The sequence below is a fragment of the Watersipora subatra genome, chromosome 1 (assembly GCF_963576615.1).
Source record: "Watersipora subatra chromosome 1, tzWatSuba1.1, whole genome shotgun sequence".
Classification (NCBI taxonomy): Eukaryota; Metazoa; Bryozoa; class Gymnolaemata; order Cheilostomatida; family Watersiporidae; genus Watersipora; species Watersipora subatra.
Window position 1 is genome coordinate 36,450,587 of NC_088708.1, and position 19,352 is coordinate 36,469,938.

Here is a 19,352-nt window from a genome sequence, read left to right on the forward strand (position 1 = left end):
GGTTGACAACAGTAGTTTATTTGAAACCTGTACTCTGAAATACGACATTTAGAAATAGAATAATAGTATTGTAAATAATAGTATGCAATAAAACAATTCAAGCAAAATGAGATATTATAAAATGCTAATACTATAATATAATACATGTGCTTACTAATCTTAATATTAACTGAAATTAGTTCCCTTGAGTACACAGTTTAAAACAAGATTGATAGAAGTAGATAATAGATAAAAGTAGAAAAGGAATTTAAAAAACTCACAATTTCTGATCTCTTCCAGTCTTGTAGATACATAGAAAGTAGATGATTATTTAGAATGATATAATACACATAAGAGTCTTTAGCCCATTCAGCCCGGCAAGCCACTCACAGTGGCTTTATGTTTTATCAATAATGCCGGCAAGCCACTGTCAGTGGCTTTGTGTTACCATAGATATTTTAATTAAATAATATTTAATTTGAGGCTATAATGTTTTGGTTTGAGGCTGTGCTGGAAGATTGCCCAAGTTTGTTTGTAGTTTACATTTAGTTGGGGGGGTCATAACAAGCCACAAACTGAAATATTCTGCTCACAAAAATTCAGGAGTCGTCCTTGAATTCACTCCAAAGTCATTCTCTAGCATGGCTGATGCAAACAGGCCACTCAGAGCTGCAGCTGCCAAAGCATTGCTGAATGCTTCATTTGCTCTAGATAATATACTGGACAGTTCAGATGATGAGGTAAGCACACAGTCATTGATTAGTGGTGGTTAGTATTGTTGCTAGTAGTTATATTGTAGTTGATGAGAAATAAAGTATAAAAATAATTGATTGATTCTTCATCGCTCACCACTAGCAATGCATTATAAGTAATTGGTGTAGTAATATATTGTTGCTAGTAGTAATGTTTTAGTAGATTGGAATGGTGGCTAGTTGTTAGTACACGCAATGAGTAATGTTACTACTAACATTCCTACATCTATCAAATGAGCCACAAGTAACAGCTACAGAAGTATGTATCAGCAATCATGTGCAATAAGCATAGAGTTATTCAGTTTTAGCAACTCTTGGGGTGAATATAATTTTAGAATTACAGAGAAGCCTCCAGTACTGATAGTACTGATGATACTGATACAGAGGACATAGTGCCACTCACTTCTACTCCTACTACTGCTAGTACTTCTGCAACAGCAACCCAAATACCTAGGCAAGGCCGTAGAGGGCGACCAAGGTTGCTAGGTATTTATATAATTTTTTGACAGTAGTATTCTGAATGGTCGGTCTTTCTGCTGTTTATTGCTGACCAAATTTATTTCCTTTTTATGTTGGTTTCATTTTATTGTACTGGAACCTGATTGCAGGTCAGCGACAAGCATCTCAGCCGCGTAATGCTGCTTCGTTGCCTAGCTGGACTGTTGCTGATGACAATTCTGCTCCCGAGCTAGCTTACCGATTCATACCTGCTCGGCCATCTGGAGTGCAGCAAGACCTCACCAATGCTAGTGTCATTGATTGCTTCAGAACCCTCGTTACAGATGACATCATTGATGAGCTAGTGCAAAACATCAATGACTATGCAACAGAGAAACTTGCAATGAACCGACCTGCCAAAAGGAGGAGTCGCTTCAATGAATGGACGCCAGTGAACAAGGAAGACATCCTGAAACTGATGGCTGTGCTAATAGCTATGGGAATCACCAAAAAGCCTAGGATGCGAGACTATTGGACGTCTGATGCAGTGCACCAGACACCTTGGTATGGTAGCATGTTTTCCAGAGACCGGTTTGAGGCAATTTATTCTACTATGCTGCATGCATCTGATGTCGGCTCACAAGGCAAAGCAAAAATAGAACCATTCGTCAACAAACTGATAGAATCATTTCAAGCAGCATTCTATCCATACAAAGAAGTAGCTGTCGATGAGATGGTGATCGGCTATAACGGCAAGTGGTCTAGCAAACAGTACAATTCGAGCAAACCTTCAAAATATCACATCAAGACGTTTGGTTTGTGTGACAGCAACACCTCGTATGTGTACAATCTGCTGATTTATTTTGGTGCTGACACGTCATATGATCCGGAATTGGATAAAGACTGCGGAGAAGCTGTTAAAGTGTTTCACTATCTTATCAAGACACTGGGCCCTGGACACCATATCTACGCTGATAGATATTATACATCTTTGAAACTGATCACTTTTTTAAAAAGCCACTCCATGCATTACACCGGCACCCTCAATGTCAGCCGAATTGGTTTTCCTTTAGAAATTAAAAAAAAAACGCTAAAGCTGCAGCACAGAGAGCACAGAAACTACCTCAGTGAAGACAAGTCCATCTTATGTGTCGCTTGGAGAGATAAAAAGGCGAAAAAGTACTGCACCCTAGTAACAACTGCTCATCACGCTGGGCAGACGGAGGTTCAACGGCGTCGAGAAACTGTCATCATGCCTTCTGTCGTTGCCAACTACAACAGTTTTATGGGCGGCTGTGACAAGATGGACCAAATTCTGTCATACTATGGGCAGTATACACGCAAAACCATCAAGTGGTGGAAGAGGGCTTTCACATGGATTTTAGAAGTAGCCCAGGCAAACAGCTACATCCTTTACTGCCTATCACATCCAGATGCAAAACTAACTTTGCTTCAGTTCAAGAACCGACTTGTTGATCAACTGTGCGAGGCTGCTGCTGACATTGGGGCTGCTGAAGAACCAGCAAGAAGATCAGGAAGACCTTCTGTACATCTGATGGAACGGCTCTCTCACAAACCTCATCTGGTAGCTCATCGGTCAGAAGCACGGAACTGTGAGGTGTGCAGCACTCCACAGGAGAGGAAGAGAACTAACTTTGTTTGTTTGTCATGTCAGGTGTATTTGCATCCTAAATGCTGCTTTGGCCTGTATCATTCCATTGATTACAAGAAATAAGATGCTGATCGAATTGTTTGACTGTTTTTTTTTTGAATTTGTTTTCTACTGATTTTCATTTATAAACATCAGTGCAATAAAGGCCACTTATCTCTAGAAATAAAAGGTTTACAGCAGCTAAAATTTGCATGCACATAGAAAACACATTTATCAATAAGTACATAGCTAGAAATTGGTGAGAATCAGTATATTTCTATTTTTTGTTAATATATAAATAACAAAAAATACGTGCTGGGCAGCTTGTTGGTAAAACATGTGTAAGTTTCATCTAATGTCAGGTACTAAACTAATGACACAATAAAAAAACACATAAGCTGTTGTTATAGCTCGAAGTGTCTAGATCATGTTGATATATAGTTTTATGGAGCTAACGTCGGCCAAACCCAGACTACAGTGCACCAAAGTCGTGTAGGTACAGTTTGGAATTGAGAAAGATAAATAATTCCGGCAAAACTTATAAATAATCCCGGGCTGAATGGGTTAGTCTACTTTTCAACCAGCTTCAGCTGGCAGCTAGCTTTTCACTGTCTTCTCCCTTTGAGCTATCATGCTCTATTGAACAAGACATATGACCTCATGATGAGTAGGTTTGATACCAAATATGGTCGTTAGAAAAGCTATCACATCAATGCTATGCATGACATGACACATAGCACTGACAGAAAATACTACTGATAGATAATACTGACAATAAGATAGTACTGATAGAAAAGCTATCACACCAATGCTCTGTATGTTGTGACACATAATAATACTGACACACTCACTCAGGTATACAGCAAGGGCATCGGAATGACCTTCGGTATTGAGAAATGTGGAAGGCTAATTCTTAAGAAAAACCATTCTATGCTCACAGATGGCCTAAGAATGCCAAATGGTACCATCAAAGATATAGAAGAAGGGTACAAGTACTTGGGGATTATGCAAAGCAACATCAACCATGAATCCGAGGTACGTCACAAAGCCATTACTAAATACAAGAAACGCCTTTGGCAGGTCCTACGGAGCCAGCTCAATGCCAAGAACCAAATCATGGCAATAAATACCTACGCACTGCCAGTAATAAGATATCCAGCAGGCATAATAAAATGGACTGAGGAAGACATCAAGGAAACAGATATAGCAACTCGTAAACTGACGACCATGGATGGAGCACTCCACCCAAAATCTGATACTACTAGATTGTATCTCGATAGGAAAGATGGTGGTAGGAGACTCAAAAGTGTAAAGCAGACAGTGAAGGAAGAAGAGCAAAGCATCAAAGCCTATGCAGCCTCCATGGCCACTTCAGATAAGTTGCTAGCTGAATTTCAATCGGCTGCTCTTACAATGGACCTTCGCCCTGATGATGAGGAAATTGACTGGCACACGAAACCTCTTCATGGTGCTTACCACCGACAAATATCTAAGGTTGGCGATCTTCACCAGACATATATGTGGCTGAACAAAGGAAACCTAACGGCCAATACAGAGTCGCTAATCATGGCAGTCCAGGAGCAAGTGCTCCCAACAAGGCAACTCCAAACAAAAATCTATCACACTAGAGACGATCCTAGATGCTGACTGTGCAAAAATGCACCTGAGACCATCCAACACATCATCAGTAGATGCAAGCAGCTAGCAGGAAATGCATACACTGAGCGGCATAACCATGTCGCAGGTGTTGTGTATAGCAGTCTATGTGACGAGTATGGCCTTAATAAACCACAACACTGGTGGGAAGCTCCTGGTAAGGTCAATGAAAATGACCGCGCTAAGATCCTTTGGGACTTCTACATCCGGACTGACAAGCATGTCCTAGCAAACCAACCAGATATAGTGGTGGTGGACAAGAAGAACAAGAGAGCTACTATAATAGATATAGCAGTACCCAATGACTACAATATAGACAGCGAAGAAAAAGAAATGGTAGAGAAATATCTCCCTCTTGGAGAAAAGATTGAAAAATGCTGGGATGTAAGAACAACTGTAATCCCAGTAGTCATTGGGGCACTGGGCGCAATAACACCGGCGCATAAAATGTGGCTTGCCCAAATACCAACAGCAATCAACTCAGGTGAGTTGCAAAAAAGTGCCCTACTGGGAACAGCTAAGATCTTGAGGCGAGTGCTTAAACTCCCAGGTCTCTGGTAGGAGACCCGAGTTAGAGCAGAAACTACTACCACCCATACGGGTTAACCGGGGTGAGGTTATATATATATATATATATATATATATATAGACAGATAGCGCAGTTGGTAAGGTATCGGGACCGTGATCATTAGGTCCTCGGTTCAAACCCCAACAACTGCACTTTTCTGGTGGTCCTTAGACAAGACCTTTGCTTGTATAACGTCTACAACCTCTATGATGAGTGCAATAACCAAAGCCATGCCGGCTCGGACGTCGCCCGGTCAAACAAGGTCCGCGCTGCCTGTAGCTGAACCAGGAGAAGGCAGTGAAAAATGGGCTACTGGTTCAAAACGGATGAAATGGACTCGGACTGATAACACGGACCTCATGCAGTGCTACTTTATGAGTGAACCTCAAAAGTGGGGCTACATGGGAAGGATGCGTCAACTGTGGATAAACATGCGCCCTGAATTGCCACTAACCGCTAAGCAACTTGTAGCTCAGAGGAGTAACATAATCAAGCGGCACCTCATATCACAACTTGAGGTAGATGAAATTAGGGAAAAGTTCACCCAAGTAACCTCAACCAACGACGAGTGCATATCAACACACACTGTCATGGATACACGATCATGTGTTGACTCACGGGCTGAAGAGGACATGCACTTGGACCTTGACCCAAGGGTGAAAGAGCTTGCGGAAAATATCATCAACAAGTTGTCAGCTGCTAATGATTATGGAAGCAGGGTACCACTACGAAGAGTTAGCAAGGCCATACCTAAGAAGCTGTTAGAAGACATTAACATGGCACTGGAGTCGATCTCAACAGGATCAATCAGTGAGACTAATGCCTCAATCTACAGTACAGCAACCGTCATCTTGGAGGAGATGGATATTAAGCCAATGCCAACAAGGCTTCAAGCCGTTCCATCCTGGCAGCTGAGGCTACAAAATAAGATCAAGGACTTGCGCAAGAAAGTTAGTAGGCTCAGTGAGAGATCTAACCACAGTTTGGAGCGTCCAAAAAGGGAAGCCACAATAGAAGCTCTAGAATCTGCCAAACAGCAGCTAATAGCACTCTCGGCACGACTGAAGCGGTACACCAAAGAGCGAGATAACAAGAGAATGAACAAACTGTTCATCAATAATCCATCTAGAGTGTATTCCCAGTTCAAAGGTGAACTGCAGAGGCCAATGTCTGAGCCACCCCGATCTAGCACTTCAAAGTTCTGGAAGGACATCTGGGAGAAAGAGACCACTCATAACACCACTGCAAATTGGCTGAAGAGGCTTAAAGAGAACCAACAACACACTGTGGCTCAGCAAGGACTCACCATCAGCAAAGATGACATTAAGTGCAGAGTGCAGCGTATGAAAAACTGGGCAGCACCTGGCCATGACATGATTCAAGCCTTCTGGTTAAAGAAATTGACATCACTTCACACTAGAATGGCTAAGCAGATGGAATACCTAATAGAACAAGGTGACCATCCAGAATGGCTGACCAAAGGATGAACCGTGCTTCTGATAAAAGATCCAAAGCAGGGGCCGATTCCCAAAAACTATTGACCAATAACGTGCTTGCCCACCACTTGGAAACTGCTCTCAGGAATAGTTGCAGACAAACTGGAAGAGCACATGAGTCACTATATGACCAGTGCTCAGAAAGGAATTGGGCGCAACACCCGAGGAGCTAAACATCAGTTACTGGTGGATCGGACGGTCTGTCAAGACAGCAGGAGAAGGCAAACCAATCTTGCCATGGCTTGGATTGACTACAGAAAGGCCTATGACTCAATTCTCCATAGTTGGATACTTGAGTGCCTCAGTATGTACAATGTTCACCCTGCTCTTGTGGCATTCATCAAGATGTCAATGACCAAATGGAAGACGGAACTGGAGGCTAATGGCAAAAAGCTGGTGAGTGTACAAATTAAGCGAGGCATCTATCAAGGTGACTCCTTATCACCGCTGCTCTTCTGCATATGCCTAAACCCTCTAAGCAATATGCTGGAGGAGACTCAATATGGGTACCAGTTTAAGAGTGGCACCAAGATAAACCACCTCTTCTACATGGATGACATCAAGCTGTACGCTAACAAAGAAAGGGACATTGATTCGCTAATACACCTCACTCAGGTATACAGCAAGGACATCGGAATGACCTTCGGTATTGAGAAATGTGGAAGGCTAATTCTTAAGAAAGGCCATTCTATGCTCACAGATGGCCTAAGAATGCCAAATGGTACCATCAAAGATATAGAAGAAGGGTACAAGTACTTGGGGATTATGCAAAGCAACATCAACCACGAAGCCGAGGTACGTCACAAAGCCATTTCCGAATACAAGAAACGCCTTCGGCAGGTCTTACGGAGCCAGCTCAATGCCAAGAACCAAATCATGGCAATAAATACCTACGCACTGCCAGTAATAAGATATCCAGCAGGCATAATAAAGTGGACTGAGGAAGCCATCAAAGAAACAGATATAGCAACTCGTAAACTGCTGACCATGCATGGAGCACTCCACCCAAAATCTGATACTATTAGATTGTATCTTGATAGGAAAGATGGCGGTAGGGGGCTCAAAAGTGTACAGCAGACAGTGAAAGAGGAGGAGCGAAGCATCAAAGCATATGCAGCCTCCATGGCCATTTCAGATAATTTGCTAGCTGAATTTCAATCGGCTGCTCTCACAACGGACCTATGCCCTGATGATGAGGAAATTGACTGGCATACGAAACCTCTTCATGGTGCTTACCACCAACAAATATCTAAGGTTGGCGATCTTCACCAGACATATATGTGGCTGAACAAAGGAAACCTAACGGCCAATACAGAGTCGCTAATCATGGCAGCCCAGGAGCAAGTGCTCCCAACAAGGCAACTCCAAACGAAAATCTATCACACTAGAGACGATCCTAGATGCAGACTGTGCAAAGATGCACCTGAGACCATCCAACACATCATCAGTGGATGCAGACAGCTAGCAGGGAACGCATACACTGAGCGGCATAATCATGTCGCAGGTATTGTGTATAGAAGTCTATGTGATGAGTATGGCCTTAATAAACCACAACACTGGTGGGAAGCTCCTGGTAAGGTCAATGAAAATGACCGCGCTAAGATCCTCTGGGACTTCTACATCCAAACTGACAAGCATGTCCTAGCAAACCAACCAGATATAGTGGTGGTAGACAAGGAGAACAAGAGGGCTACTATAATAGATATAGCAGTACCCAATGACTACAATATAGCCAGCAAAGAAAAAGAAAAGGTAGAAAAATATCTCCCTCTTGGAGAAGAAATTGAAAAATGCTGGAATGTAAGAACAACCGTAATCCCAGTAGTGATTGGGGCACTGGGCGCAATAACACCGGCGCATAAAATGTGGCTTGCCCAAATACCAACAACAATCAACTCAGGTGAGTTGCAGAAAAGTGCGCTATTGGGAACAGCTAAGATCTTGAGGCGAGTGCTCAAACTCCCAGGTCTCTGGTAGGAGACCCGAGTTAGAGCAGAATTTACCACCCATACAGGGTATCCGGGGTGAGGAAACAATTTTTTTTTATTTTTATATATATATATATATATATATATATATATATATATATATAACCCAGCAGCTTGCCATTTCACTTCTAATATTGCATGTCTCCTATTGCAGGGAGAGATATAAACATAATCTTTTCCTTTCATTATTGCTGTTTGTTGTACATAATAACACCCAGTAGGCTACATTACAGCTACCATTGCAGTTATCTTATTGCACTGCAGTGCCATTTCACTGCTAATATTGCATTTCTCAACCAGCAGTACCCTTTTTTTCCAATATCACATTGGTCGTGGGCTGTATGACAGGGGAATTTCTATTTACTTTAAATTCAGAATATATGAGAAAGAAATTTCATAAACTATTACAAGTTACTCATTATAAGATCCTCCAGTTGCGCTAACTAGCAATAACCATAAAAAAGCACCTACCATCTTAGCTCTCCTCTCACATGTACCTCTACAGAAGAATAGTGCAACAGCAACTAAGAAAACTCCACCCACTACAGATGTCGCTATGACAACCTCTTGTGGGACTTAAGGTCCATTCGAAGCCATTGAATTTTCTGAAACAAGCAACAATTTCTCTAATCAAATTACATTCAGAGCTCTGAAAGCTAGTTCACAATGAACACCATTTGAATGCTGTTCAGACAATCTTCCTACTTACACCATTGGTAAGTTAAAATTTAACTTGCGCTAATTTAAGTTGAAATGGAAAATGGTTTTCTCACATACAAAAGTTACATTTACATAGTGCAAATGGAAAGTGCATAACCGCACCCTGCATTATCTTCCAGCTGCATAGATAATCTTGTTTTATATAGTCAGCTTTAGTACTGAATGATACATAAAAATTTTTCTGTATGTTTAACTTATATATATAAATCTAAGTGTATGTCTGTATCCCGTTTCTATTTCGTTTGTATGTCCGCGTGACTAGTTACAAATTTTTGGTGAAAAATTCGCATAACACTAGATTCAAACTTGTAATTGCCAGTTCTGCGATGGGAATTTAACCAATACACTACGCTGTCCAACTGGCTATACTATGGAATAAATTGAGCACATACTTATTACACCTGCCAATCTTTCATGGTTTCACACTTAACACTTTAGCTAGCATTATGCGTGAAGCCATACCAAAAGAAAAATACTTAAACTATTTCAAGACTATTGCAATCAGTATAGAGCTGTAGTAGACACTGCAGAAGGTACAGTATGAATTACACAGAAATAAACACAGTACACAGAAATAAACACAGTACACAAAGTAAACAAACACCTTCATTTAAAATCGTAAATGGTGTATATCGGTATGCTGATTAAAAGTAAATTTTTTGTGCAAAGGCTTTTTTATTACCTAATGATCTATAAATATTAACTCCAAATACATGTATGTAAATCTCAATGTTTGTCTTTTGTTGGTCTGTCATTTGTGTGTCCAGCTGTAGCAAGTTAAATCTAGCAACAAGAAAACCATTTAGTACTGACTTTTAATGCGGAACCACTGTATCTGTAGGTAAATGTTCTGCCCGACACACTAAGCTGTCCTCACCTTAAATACAGGTACATATCTAATCATAAATTTATTGGTTAGGCATTCCATCGGTTCAGCTTATCGCAGTTGTACCACTTTTACTTCTAGGCACCTTTGCAAGTTACAAGCTAAGTATGTGCTTTTCATTGTTAGTAAATATTCCCTTTCGCATTTGTTTATCTTTTGAAAATGTTGTATATTGGCATCAATATGGAGCAGCATATAACAAGTATGGTTTTATTTTTTAAAACAGAAGGCAAACGAAATCTCATAACGACCGAAATTCTTCAGCACATATAGCGATACAAATAATTACATTTTCATAACCCAACATTCTACGATGTAACTACTCGTCCCCTCTTAAAAAACAACAAATATCAAGCACCTGTTCTAAAGTGAGTATACAACATGACTAATTATAGTAAGTATACAACATGATTAATTATAGTGATTATACAACATGGCTAATTATAATGATTATACAACATGGCTAATTATAGTGATTATACAACATGGCTAATTATAATGATTATACAACATGGCTAATTATAATGATTATACAACATGGCTAATTATAATGATTATACAATATGGCTAATAATAGTGAGTATACAACATGGCTAATTATAATGATTATACAACATGGCTCATTATAGTGATTATACAACATGGCTAATTATAATGATTATACAACATGGCTAATTATAGTGATTATACAACATGGCTAATTATAATGATTATACAACATGGCTAATTATAATGATTATACAACATGGCTAATTATAGTTAGTATACGACATGACTAATTGTAGTGAGTATACAACATGGCTAATGATAGCAATTATACAACATGACTAATTATAGTGAGTATACAACATGGCTAATTATAGTGAGTATACAACATGGCTAATGATAGTGAGTATACAGCATGGCTAATTATAGTGATTATACAACATGGCTAATTATAGTGAGTATACAACTTGGCTAATTATAGTGAGTATACAACATGGTTAATTATAGTGAGTATACAACATGGTTAATTATAGTGAGTATACAACACGGTTAATTACAGTGATTATACAACATGGCTAATTGTAGTGAGTATACAACATGGCTAATTGTAGTGAGTATACAACATGGCTAATTATAATGATTATACAACATGGCTAATTATAATGATTATACAACATGGCTAATTATAGTGATTATACAACATGGCTAATTATAATGATTATACAACATGGCTAATTATAATGATTATACAACATGGCTAATTATAATGATTATACAACATGGCTAATTATAATGATTATACAACATGGCTAATTATAATGATTATACAACATGGCTAATTATAATGATTATACAACATGGCTAATAATAGTGATTATACAACATGGCTAATTATAATGATTATACAACATGGCTAATTATAGTGATTATACAACATGGCTAATTATAATGATTATACAACATGGCTAATTATAGTGATTATACAACATGGCTAATTATAATGATTATACAACATGGCTAATTATAATGATTATACAACATGGCTAATTATAATGATTATACAACATGGCTAATTATAGTGATTATACAACATGGCTAATTATAATGATTATACAACATGGCTAATTATAATGATTATACAACATGGCTAATTATAATGATTATACAACATGGCTAATTATAATGATTATACAACATGGCTAATTATAGTGATTATACAACATGGCTAATTATAATGATTATACAACATGGCTAATTATAATGATTATACAACATGGCTAATTATAATGATTATACAACATGGCTAATTATAGTGATTATACAACATGGCTAATTATAATGATTATACAACATGGCTAATTATAATGATTATACAACATGGCTAATTATAATGATTACACAACATGGCTAATTATAATGATTATACAACATGGCTAATTATAATGATTATACAACATGGCTAATTATAATGATTATACAACATGGCTAATTATAATGATTATACAACATGGCTAATTATAATGATTATACAACATGGCTAATTATAGTGATTATACAACATGGCTAATTATAGTGATTATACAACATGGCTAATTATAGTGAGTATACAACATGGCTAGTTATAGTGAGTAAACAACATGGCTAATTATAGTGAGTATACAACATGGCTAATTGTAGTGAGTATACAACATGGCTAATTGTAGTGAGTATACAACATGGCTAATTATAGTGATTATACAACATGGCTAATTATAATGATTATACAACATGGCTAATTATAATGATTATACAACATGGCTAATTATAGTGATTATACAACATGGCTAATTATAATGATTATACAACATGGCTAATTATAATGATTATACAACATGGCTAATTATAATGATTATACAACATGGCTAATTATAATGATTATACAACATGGCTCATTATAGTGATTATACAACATGGCTAATTATAATGATTATACAACATGGCTAATTATAATGATTATACAACATGGCTAATTATAATGATTATACAACATGGCTAATTATAATGATTATACAACATGGCTAATTATAATGATTATACAACATGGCTAATTATAATGATTATACAACATGGCTAATTATAGTGATTATACAACATGGCTAATTATAGTGATTATACAACATGGCTAATTATAGTGATTATACAACATGGCTAATTATAGTGAGTATACAACATGGCTAGTTATAGTGAGTATACAACATGGCTAATTATAGTGAGTATACAACATGGCTAATTGTAGTGAGTATACAACATGGCTAATTGTAGTGAGTATACAACATGGCTAATTATAGTGAGTATACAACATGGCTAATGATAGTGAGTATACAACATGGCTAATTATAGTGATTATACAACATGGCTAATTATAGTGAGTATACAACGTGGCTAATGATAGTGAGTATACAGCATGGCTAATTGTAGTGAGTATACAACATGGCTAATTATAGTGAGTATACAACTTGGCTAATTATAGTGAGTATACAACATGGTTAATTATGGTGAGTATACAACATGGTTAATTATAGTGAGTATACAACACGGTTAATTACAGTGATTATACAACATGGCTAATTGTAGTGAGTATACAACATGGCTAATTGTAGTGAGTATACAACATGGCTAATTATAATGATTATACAGCATGGCTAATTATAATGATTATACAACATGGCTAATTATAGTGATTATACAACATGGCTAATTATAGTGATTATACAACATGGCTAATTATAATGATTATACAACATGGCTAATTATAATGATTATACAACAAGGCTAATTATAATGATTATACAACATGGCTAATTATAGTGATTATACAACATGGCTAATTATAATGATTATACAACATGGCTAATTATAATGATTATACAACATGGCTAATTATAATGATTATACAACATGGCTAATTATAATGATTATACAACATGGCTAATTATAATGATTATACAACATGGCTAATTATAATGATTATACAACATGGCTAATTATAATGATTATACAACATGGCTAATTATAATGATTATACAACATGGCTAATTATAATGATTATACAACATGGCTAATTATAATGATTATACAACATGGCTAATTATAATGATTATACAACATGGCTAATTATAATGATTATACAACATGGCTAATTATAATGATTATACAACATGGCTAATTATAGTGATTATACAACATGGCTAATTATAGTGATTATACAACATGGCTAATTATAGTGATTATACAACATGGCTAATTATAGTGAGTATACAACATGGCTAGTTATAGTGAGTATACAACATGGCTAATTACAGTGATTATACAACATGGCTAATTGTAGTGAGTATACAACATGGCTAATTGTAGTGAGTATACAACATGGCTAATTATAATGATTATACAGCATGGCTAATTATAATGATTATACAACATGGCTAATTATAGTGATTATACAACATGGCTAATTATAGTGAGTATACAACATGGCTAATGATAGTGAGTATACAGCATGGCTAATTGTAGTGAGTATACAACATGGCTATTTATAGTGAGTATACAACTTGGCTAATTATAGTGAGTATACAACATGGTTAATTATAGTGAGTATACAACATGGTTAATTATAGTGAGTATACAACACGGTTAATTACAGTGATTATACAACATGGCTAATTGTAGTGAGTATACAACATGGCTAATTGTAGTGAGTATACAACATGGCTAATTATAATGATTATACAGCATGGCTAATTATAATGATTATACAACATGGCTAATTATAGTGATTATACAACATGGCTAATTATAGTGATTATACAACATGGCTAATTATAATGATTATACAACATGGCTAATTATAATGATTATACAACATGGCTAATTATAATGATTATACAACATGGCTAATTATAGTGATTATACAACATGGCTAATTATAATGATTATACAACATGGCTAATTATAATGATTATACAACATGGCTAATTATAATGATTATACAACATGGCTAATTATAATGATTATACAACATGGCTAATTATAATGATCATACAACATGGCTAATTATAATGATTATACAACATGGCTAATTATAATGATTATACAACATGGCTAATTATAATGATTATACAACATGGCTAATTATAATGATTATACAACATGGCTAATTATAATGATTATACAACATGGCTAATTATAATGATTATACAACATGGCTAATTATAATGATTATACAACATTGCTAATTATAATGATTATACAACATGGCTAATTATAGTGATTATACAACATGGCTAATTATAGTGATTATACAACATGGCTAATTATAGTGATTATACAACATGGCTAATTATAGTGAGTATACAACATGGCTAGTTATAGTGAGTATACAACATGGCTAATTATAGTGAGTATACAACATGGCTAATTGTAGTGAGTATACAACATGGCTAATTGTAATAAGTATACAACATGGCTAATTATAATGATTATACAACATGGCTAATTATAGTGATTATACAACATGGCTAATTATAATGATTATACAACATGGCTAATTATAGTGATTATACAACATGGCTAATTATAATGATTATACAACATGGCTAATTATAATGATTATACAACATGGCTAATTATAATGATTATACAACATGGCTAATTATAATGATTATACAACATGGCTAATTATAATGATTATACAACATGGCTAATTATAATGATTATACAACATGGCTAATAATAGTGATTATACAACATGGCTAATTATAATGATTATACAACATGGCTAATTATAGTGATTATACAACATGGCTAATTATAATGATTATACAACATGGCTAATTATAATGATCATACAACATGGCTAATTATAATGATTATACAACATGGCTAATTATAGTGATTATACAACATGGCTAATTATAATGATTATACAACATGGCTAATTATAATGATTATACAACATGGCTAATTATAATGATTATACAACATGGCTAATTATAATGATTATACAACATGGCTAATTATAATGATTATACAACATGGCTAATTATAATGATTATACAACATGGCTAATTATAATGATTATACAACATGGCTAATTATAATGATTATACAACATGGCTAATTATAGTGATTATACAACATGGCTAATTATAGTGATTATACAACATGGCTAATTATAGTGATTATACAACATGGCTAATTATAGTGAGTATACAACATGGCTAGTTATAGTGAGTATACAACATGGCTAATTATAGTGAGTATACAACATGGCTAATTGTAGTGAGTATACAACATGGCTAATTGTAATAAGTATACAACATGGCTAATTGTAGTGAGTATACAACATGGCTAATTGTAGTGAGTATACAACATGGCTAATTATAGTGATTATACAACATGGCTAATTATAGTGAGTATACAACATGGCTAATGATAGTGAGTATACAGCATGGCTAATTGTAGTGAGTATACAACATGGCTAATTGTAGTGAGTATACAACATGGCTAATTATAGTGAGTATACAACATGGCTAATTATAGTGAGTATACAACATGGCTAATTATAGTGAGTATACAACATGGCTAGTTATAGTGATTATACAACATGACTAATTATAGTGAGTATACAACATGGCTAATTATAGGGAGTATACAACATGGCTAATTATAGTTAGTATACAACATGGCTAATTATAGTGAGCATCTGACTATGAAATCCCCACCAACTAGTTAAATAATTTGTGGGGATAGTCCAACTAGTATGAGATTAATATCAACGTGTCTGTTTACATTTATTCTATTAATTGCTCAGCAGGATGCCACAAATAACTTGATTGTCAAAGTGGCTGAGCCAATTTTGCTCGAGGTGCAACAGGAGCGGTTGGCGACTGTTAGTTGTCTCCTCCATTACCCAGAAGCACCTTAGGGGAGTTGGGTATTACATCAAAAGTTTTGAGTGTTTCTATTCTCACGCTGGAAATTCCAGACACCTGCACGCCTTCCGAAACCACAATAGTTGGTAGAGACAAACCATAATCCCCAAACAAAGCGTCTAACTCTTCACTCTTGAGTATTTGCTAGTGTAGGGTTCAATTGGTCAAAAATTCTCTTCCAAATTTTACTGTTGATTTCCACTCGGTAAAGTAACTGCTCTTCATATGACATAACCATGTATTTTAGCAATTTTTCTTAACGTACCTAACTTTGTACCAAGTGTAATTTGCCTATTTGAAACCTTAGTGCTTTTCTACCCAACCTCTATTGATAGTCTAGTCTTCTACTACTGCAGATCTACTAAAGTTCAAAGCTAGTGGTAATCAGTTATTCTAAAAATGGATAACAGGCGACTCCCAAGTCCCATTACGTGGACAGTTTTTGTAAGCCAAGAACAATCAATCTTGACACAAGTGTACACGATCTGTTGGGTTCTCTCCTATGCATAATAGTGACTCCTGTTTGATAGTTTTCACAACCCCTGACATTGACATTCCACCAGCCATTGACATTCTACCAACCATTGACATTCCACCAACCATTGACATTCCACAAACCAATGACATTCCACCACCCATCGACATTCCACCAACTATTGATATTCCACCAACCATTGATATTCCACCAACCATTGACATCCCACCAAACATTGACAATTCCACCAACTATTGACATTGTACCAAACATTGACATTCCACCAAACGTTGATATTCCACCAACCATTGACACTCCAACAGGCCCATATTCCCTGGGGTTATTGGCCGACTGAGCCGCCCCAACTTTTTAGGAATTTTTGGCGGGTAAGTACAATCAAACTAGGATAGCTTGCCCTCGGATAAAATGTAAAATTTTATCACGAACACTTGGTTAACCCGGACGGATTTGTTTGGTCCGTTCCCACCCAATTTTAAATTGCTTTAAATAAGTCGACCTACACAGTATTAACTCGAACATTTATTTGCCCAACGGCTACACTGTCCCTTTTTATCGCTGTAGAGTATCACTTTAATCAAAGTCATATAGATAAACGTCAACTTTAAATAGTTATTGGGCGTCATTATAATCATCATCGGGAAAATATTCTTGTGAACGATTTTTAAAAAGGTTTGCAAGAGGTCAAGTTTAAACAAACATCTGCTTGGCAATAGCCCCACGAAAGCGTAGAAACCTTAGGATGAACGTAAAATAAAATCGGCAAAAATTATCTTTGTTGAAACTCTCCAAAGAAAAAGATGTAATTTTTCTGAGCGTTTCAACTGCGGTCAAGTTTAGCCTATTTTAATCTGAAAACGTCCTGGCATTCACATCATCTAAAACCAACAAATCTTAAATAATAGAAAAAATGTTTATACTTTCCGATAAAAGTTTTTTAAACTATTACATGAGATGCCCGGTTGAAGCCCTACATAAGACAAACTGTTGAGGGGGCTGACACGGCCCCTCCAAACCCCCAGATGCTCACAACTCGTCACCTAACATTAGCAGCCCCAACTTGCTTATCCGCCCTAACTTGCAACCAGAGAATACAAGCCTGCATTCCACCAACCATTGATATTCCACCAACCATTGACATTCGCCCAACCATTGATATTCCATCAACCATTGACATTCCATCAACCATTGATATTCCATCAACCATTGACATTCCCCCAACCATTGATATTCCATCAACCATTGATATTCCACCAACCATTGATATTCCATCAACTATTGACATTCCACCAACCATTGACATTCCATCAACCATTGATATTCCATCAACCATTGACATTCCATCAACCATTGATATTCCATCAACCATTGATGTTCCACCAACCATTGATATTCCATCAACTATTGATATTCCACCAACCATTGATATTCCATCAACCATTGATATCCTATCAACCAATGACATTCCACCAACCATTGATATTCCACCAACCATTGATATTCCACCAACCATTGACATTCCACCAACCATTGATATTCCACCAACCATTGATATTCCACCAACCATTGATATTCCACCAACTATTGACATTCCATCAACCATTGATATTCCACCAACCATTGACATTCCATCAACGATTGATATTCCACCAACTATTGACATTCCACTAACCATTGATATTCCATCAACCACTGATATTCCACCAACCATTGATATTCCATCAACTATTGATATTCCACCAACCATTGATATTCCACCAACTATTGACATTCCATCAACCATTGATATTCCATCAACCATTGATATTCCACCAACCATTGATATTCCATCAACTATTGACATTCCACCAACCATTGACATTCCACCAACTATTGATATTCCACCAACCATTGACATTCCACCAACCATTGATATTCCATCAACTATTGACATTCCATCAACCATTGACATTCTACTAACCATTGACATTCAATCAACTATTGACATTCCATCAACCATTGATATTCCATCAACCATTGATGTTCCACCAACCATTGATATTCCATCAACCATTGATATTCCATCAACCATTGATATTCCATCAACCATTGATATTCCATCAACCATTGATATTCCACCAACTATTGACATTCCATCAACCATTGATATTCCATCAACCATTGATATTCCACCAACTATTGATATTCCATCAACCATTGATATTCAACCATTGATGATCAGACATTTGTCGGCTATGTGATTATAACCTCATCTGTAACAACCTTTGTTT

The 19,352-nt window shown here is 36.3% G+C and overlaps 2 protein-coding genes across 2 annotated transcripts; one reads left to right on the plus strand and one right to left on the minus strand.

Annotated features, from left to right (window-relative positions):
• Positions 1–620: 620 nt before the first annotated feature.
• On the plus strand, positions 621–17,322 carry LOC137387146 (piggyBac transposable element-derived protein 4-like). Its single transcript, XM_068073466.1, has 4 exons — positions 621–719; positions 1,067–1,217; positions 1,340–2,830; positions 17,120–17,322. Exons 1-4 carry the CDS (start codon positions 621–623, stop codon positions 17,320–17,322), a joined length of 1,944 nt encoding a protein of 647 aa, XP_067929567.1.
• A 796-nt stretch (positions 17,323–18,118) lies between these two features.
• LOC137387153 (ovarian abundant message protein-like) lies at positions 18,119–19,033 on the minus strand. The gene has a single exon (XM_068073476.1). The coding sequence runs from the start codon at positions 19,031–19,033 to the stop codon at positions 18,119–18,121; it is 915 nt and encodes a 304-aa protein (XP_067929577.1).
• Positions 19,034–19,352: the final 319 nt, after the last annotated feature.

Bases quoted from the DNA above. Each gene is read 5' to 3' on its own strand.
- LOC137387153 (XM_068073476.1), bottom strand. From the start codon at position 19,033: ATGTCAATGGTTGATGGAATGTCAATAGTTGATGGAATATCAATGGTT.
- LOC137387146 (XM_068073466.1), top strand. From the start codon at position 621: ATGGCTGATGCAAACAGGCCACTCAGAGCTGCAGCTGCCAAAGCATTG. The intron at 720-1,066 runs GTAAGCACACAG...ATATAATTTTAG, and splicing joins TGGACAGTTCAGATGATGAG to AATTACAGAGAAGCCTCCAG. The intron at 2,831-17,119 runs GTTTGTCATGTC...CCTGTTTGATAG, and splicing joins GAAGAGAACTAACTTTGTTT to TTTTCACAACCCCTGACATT.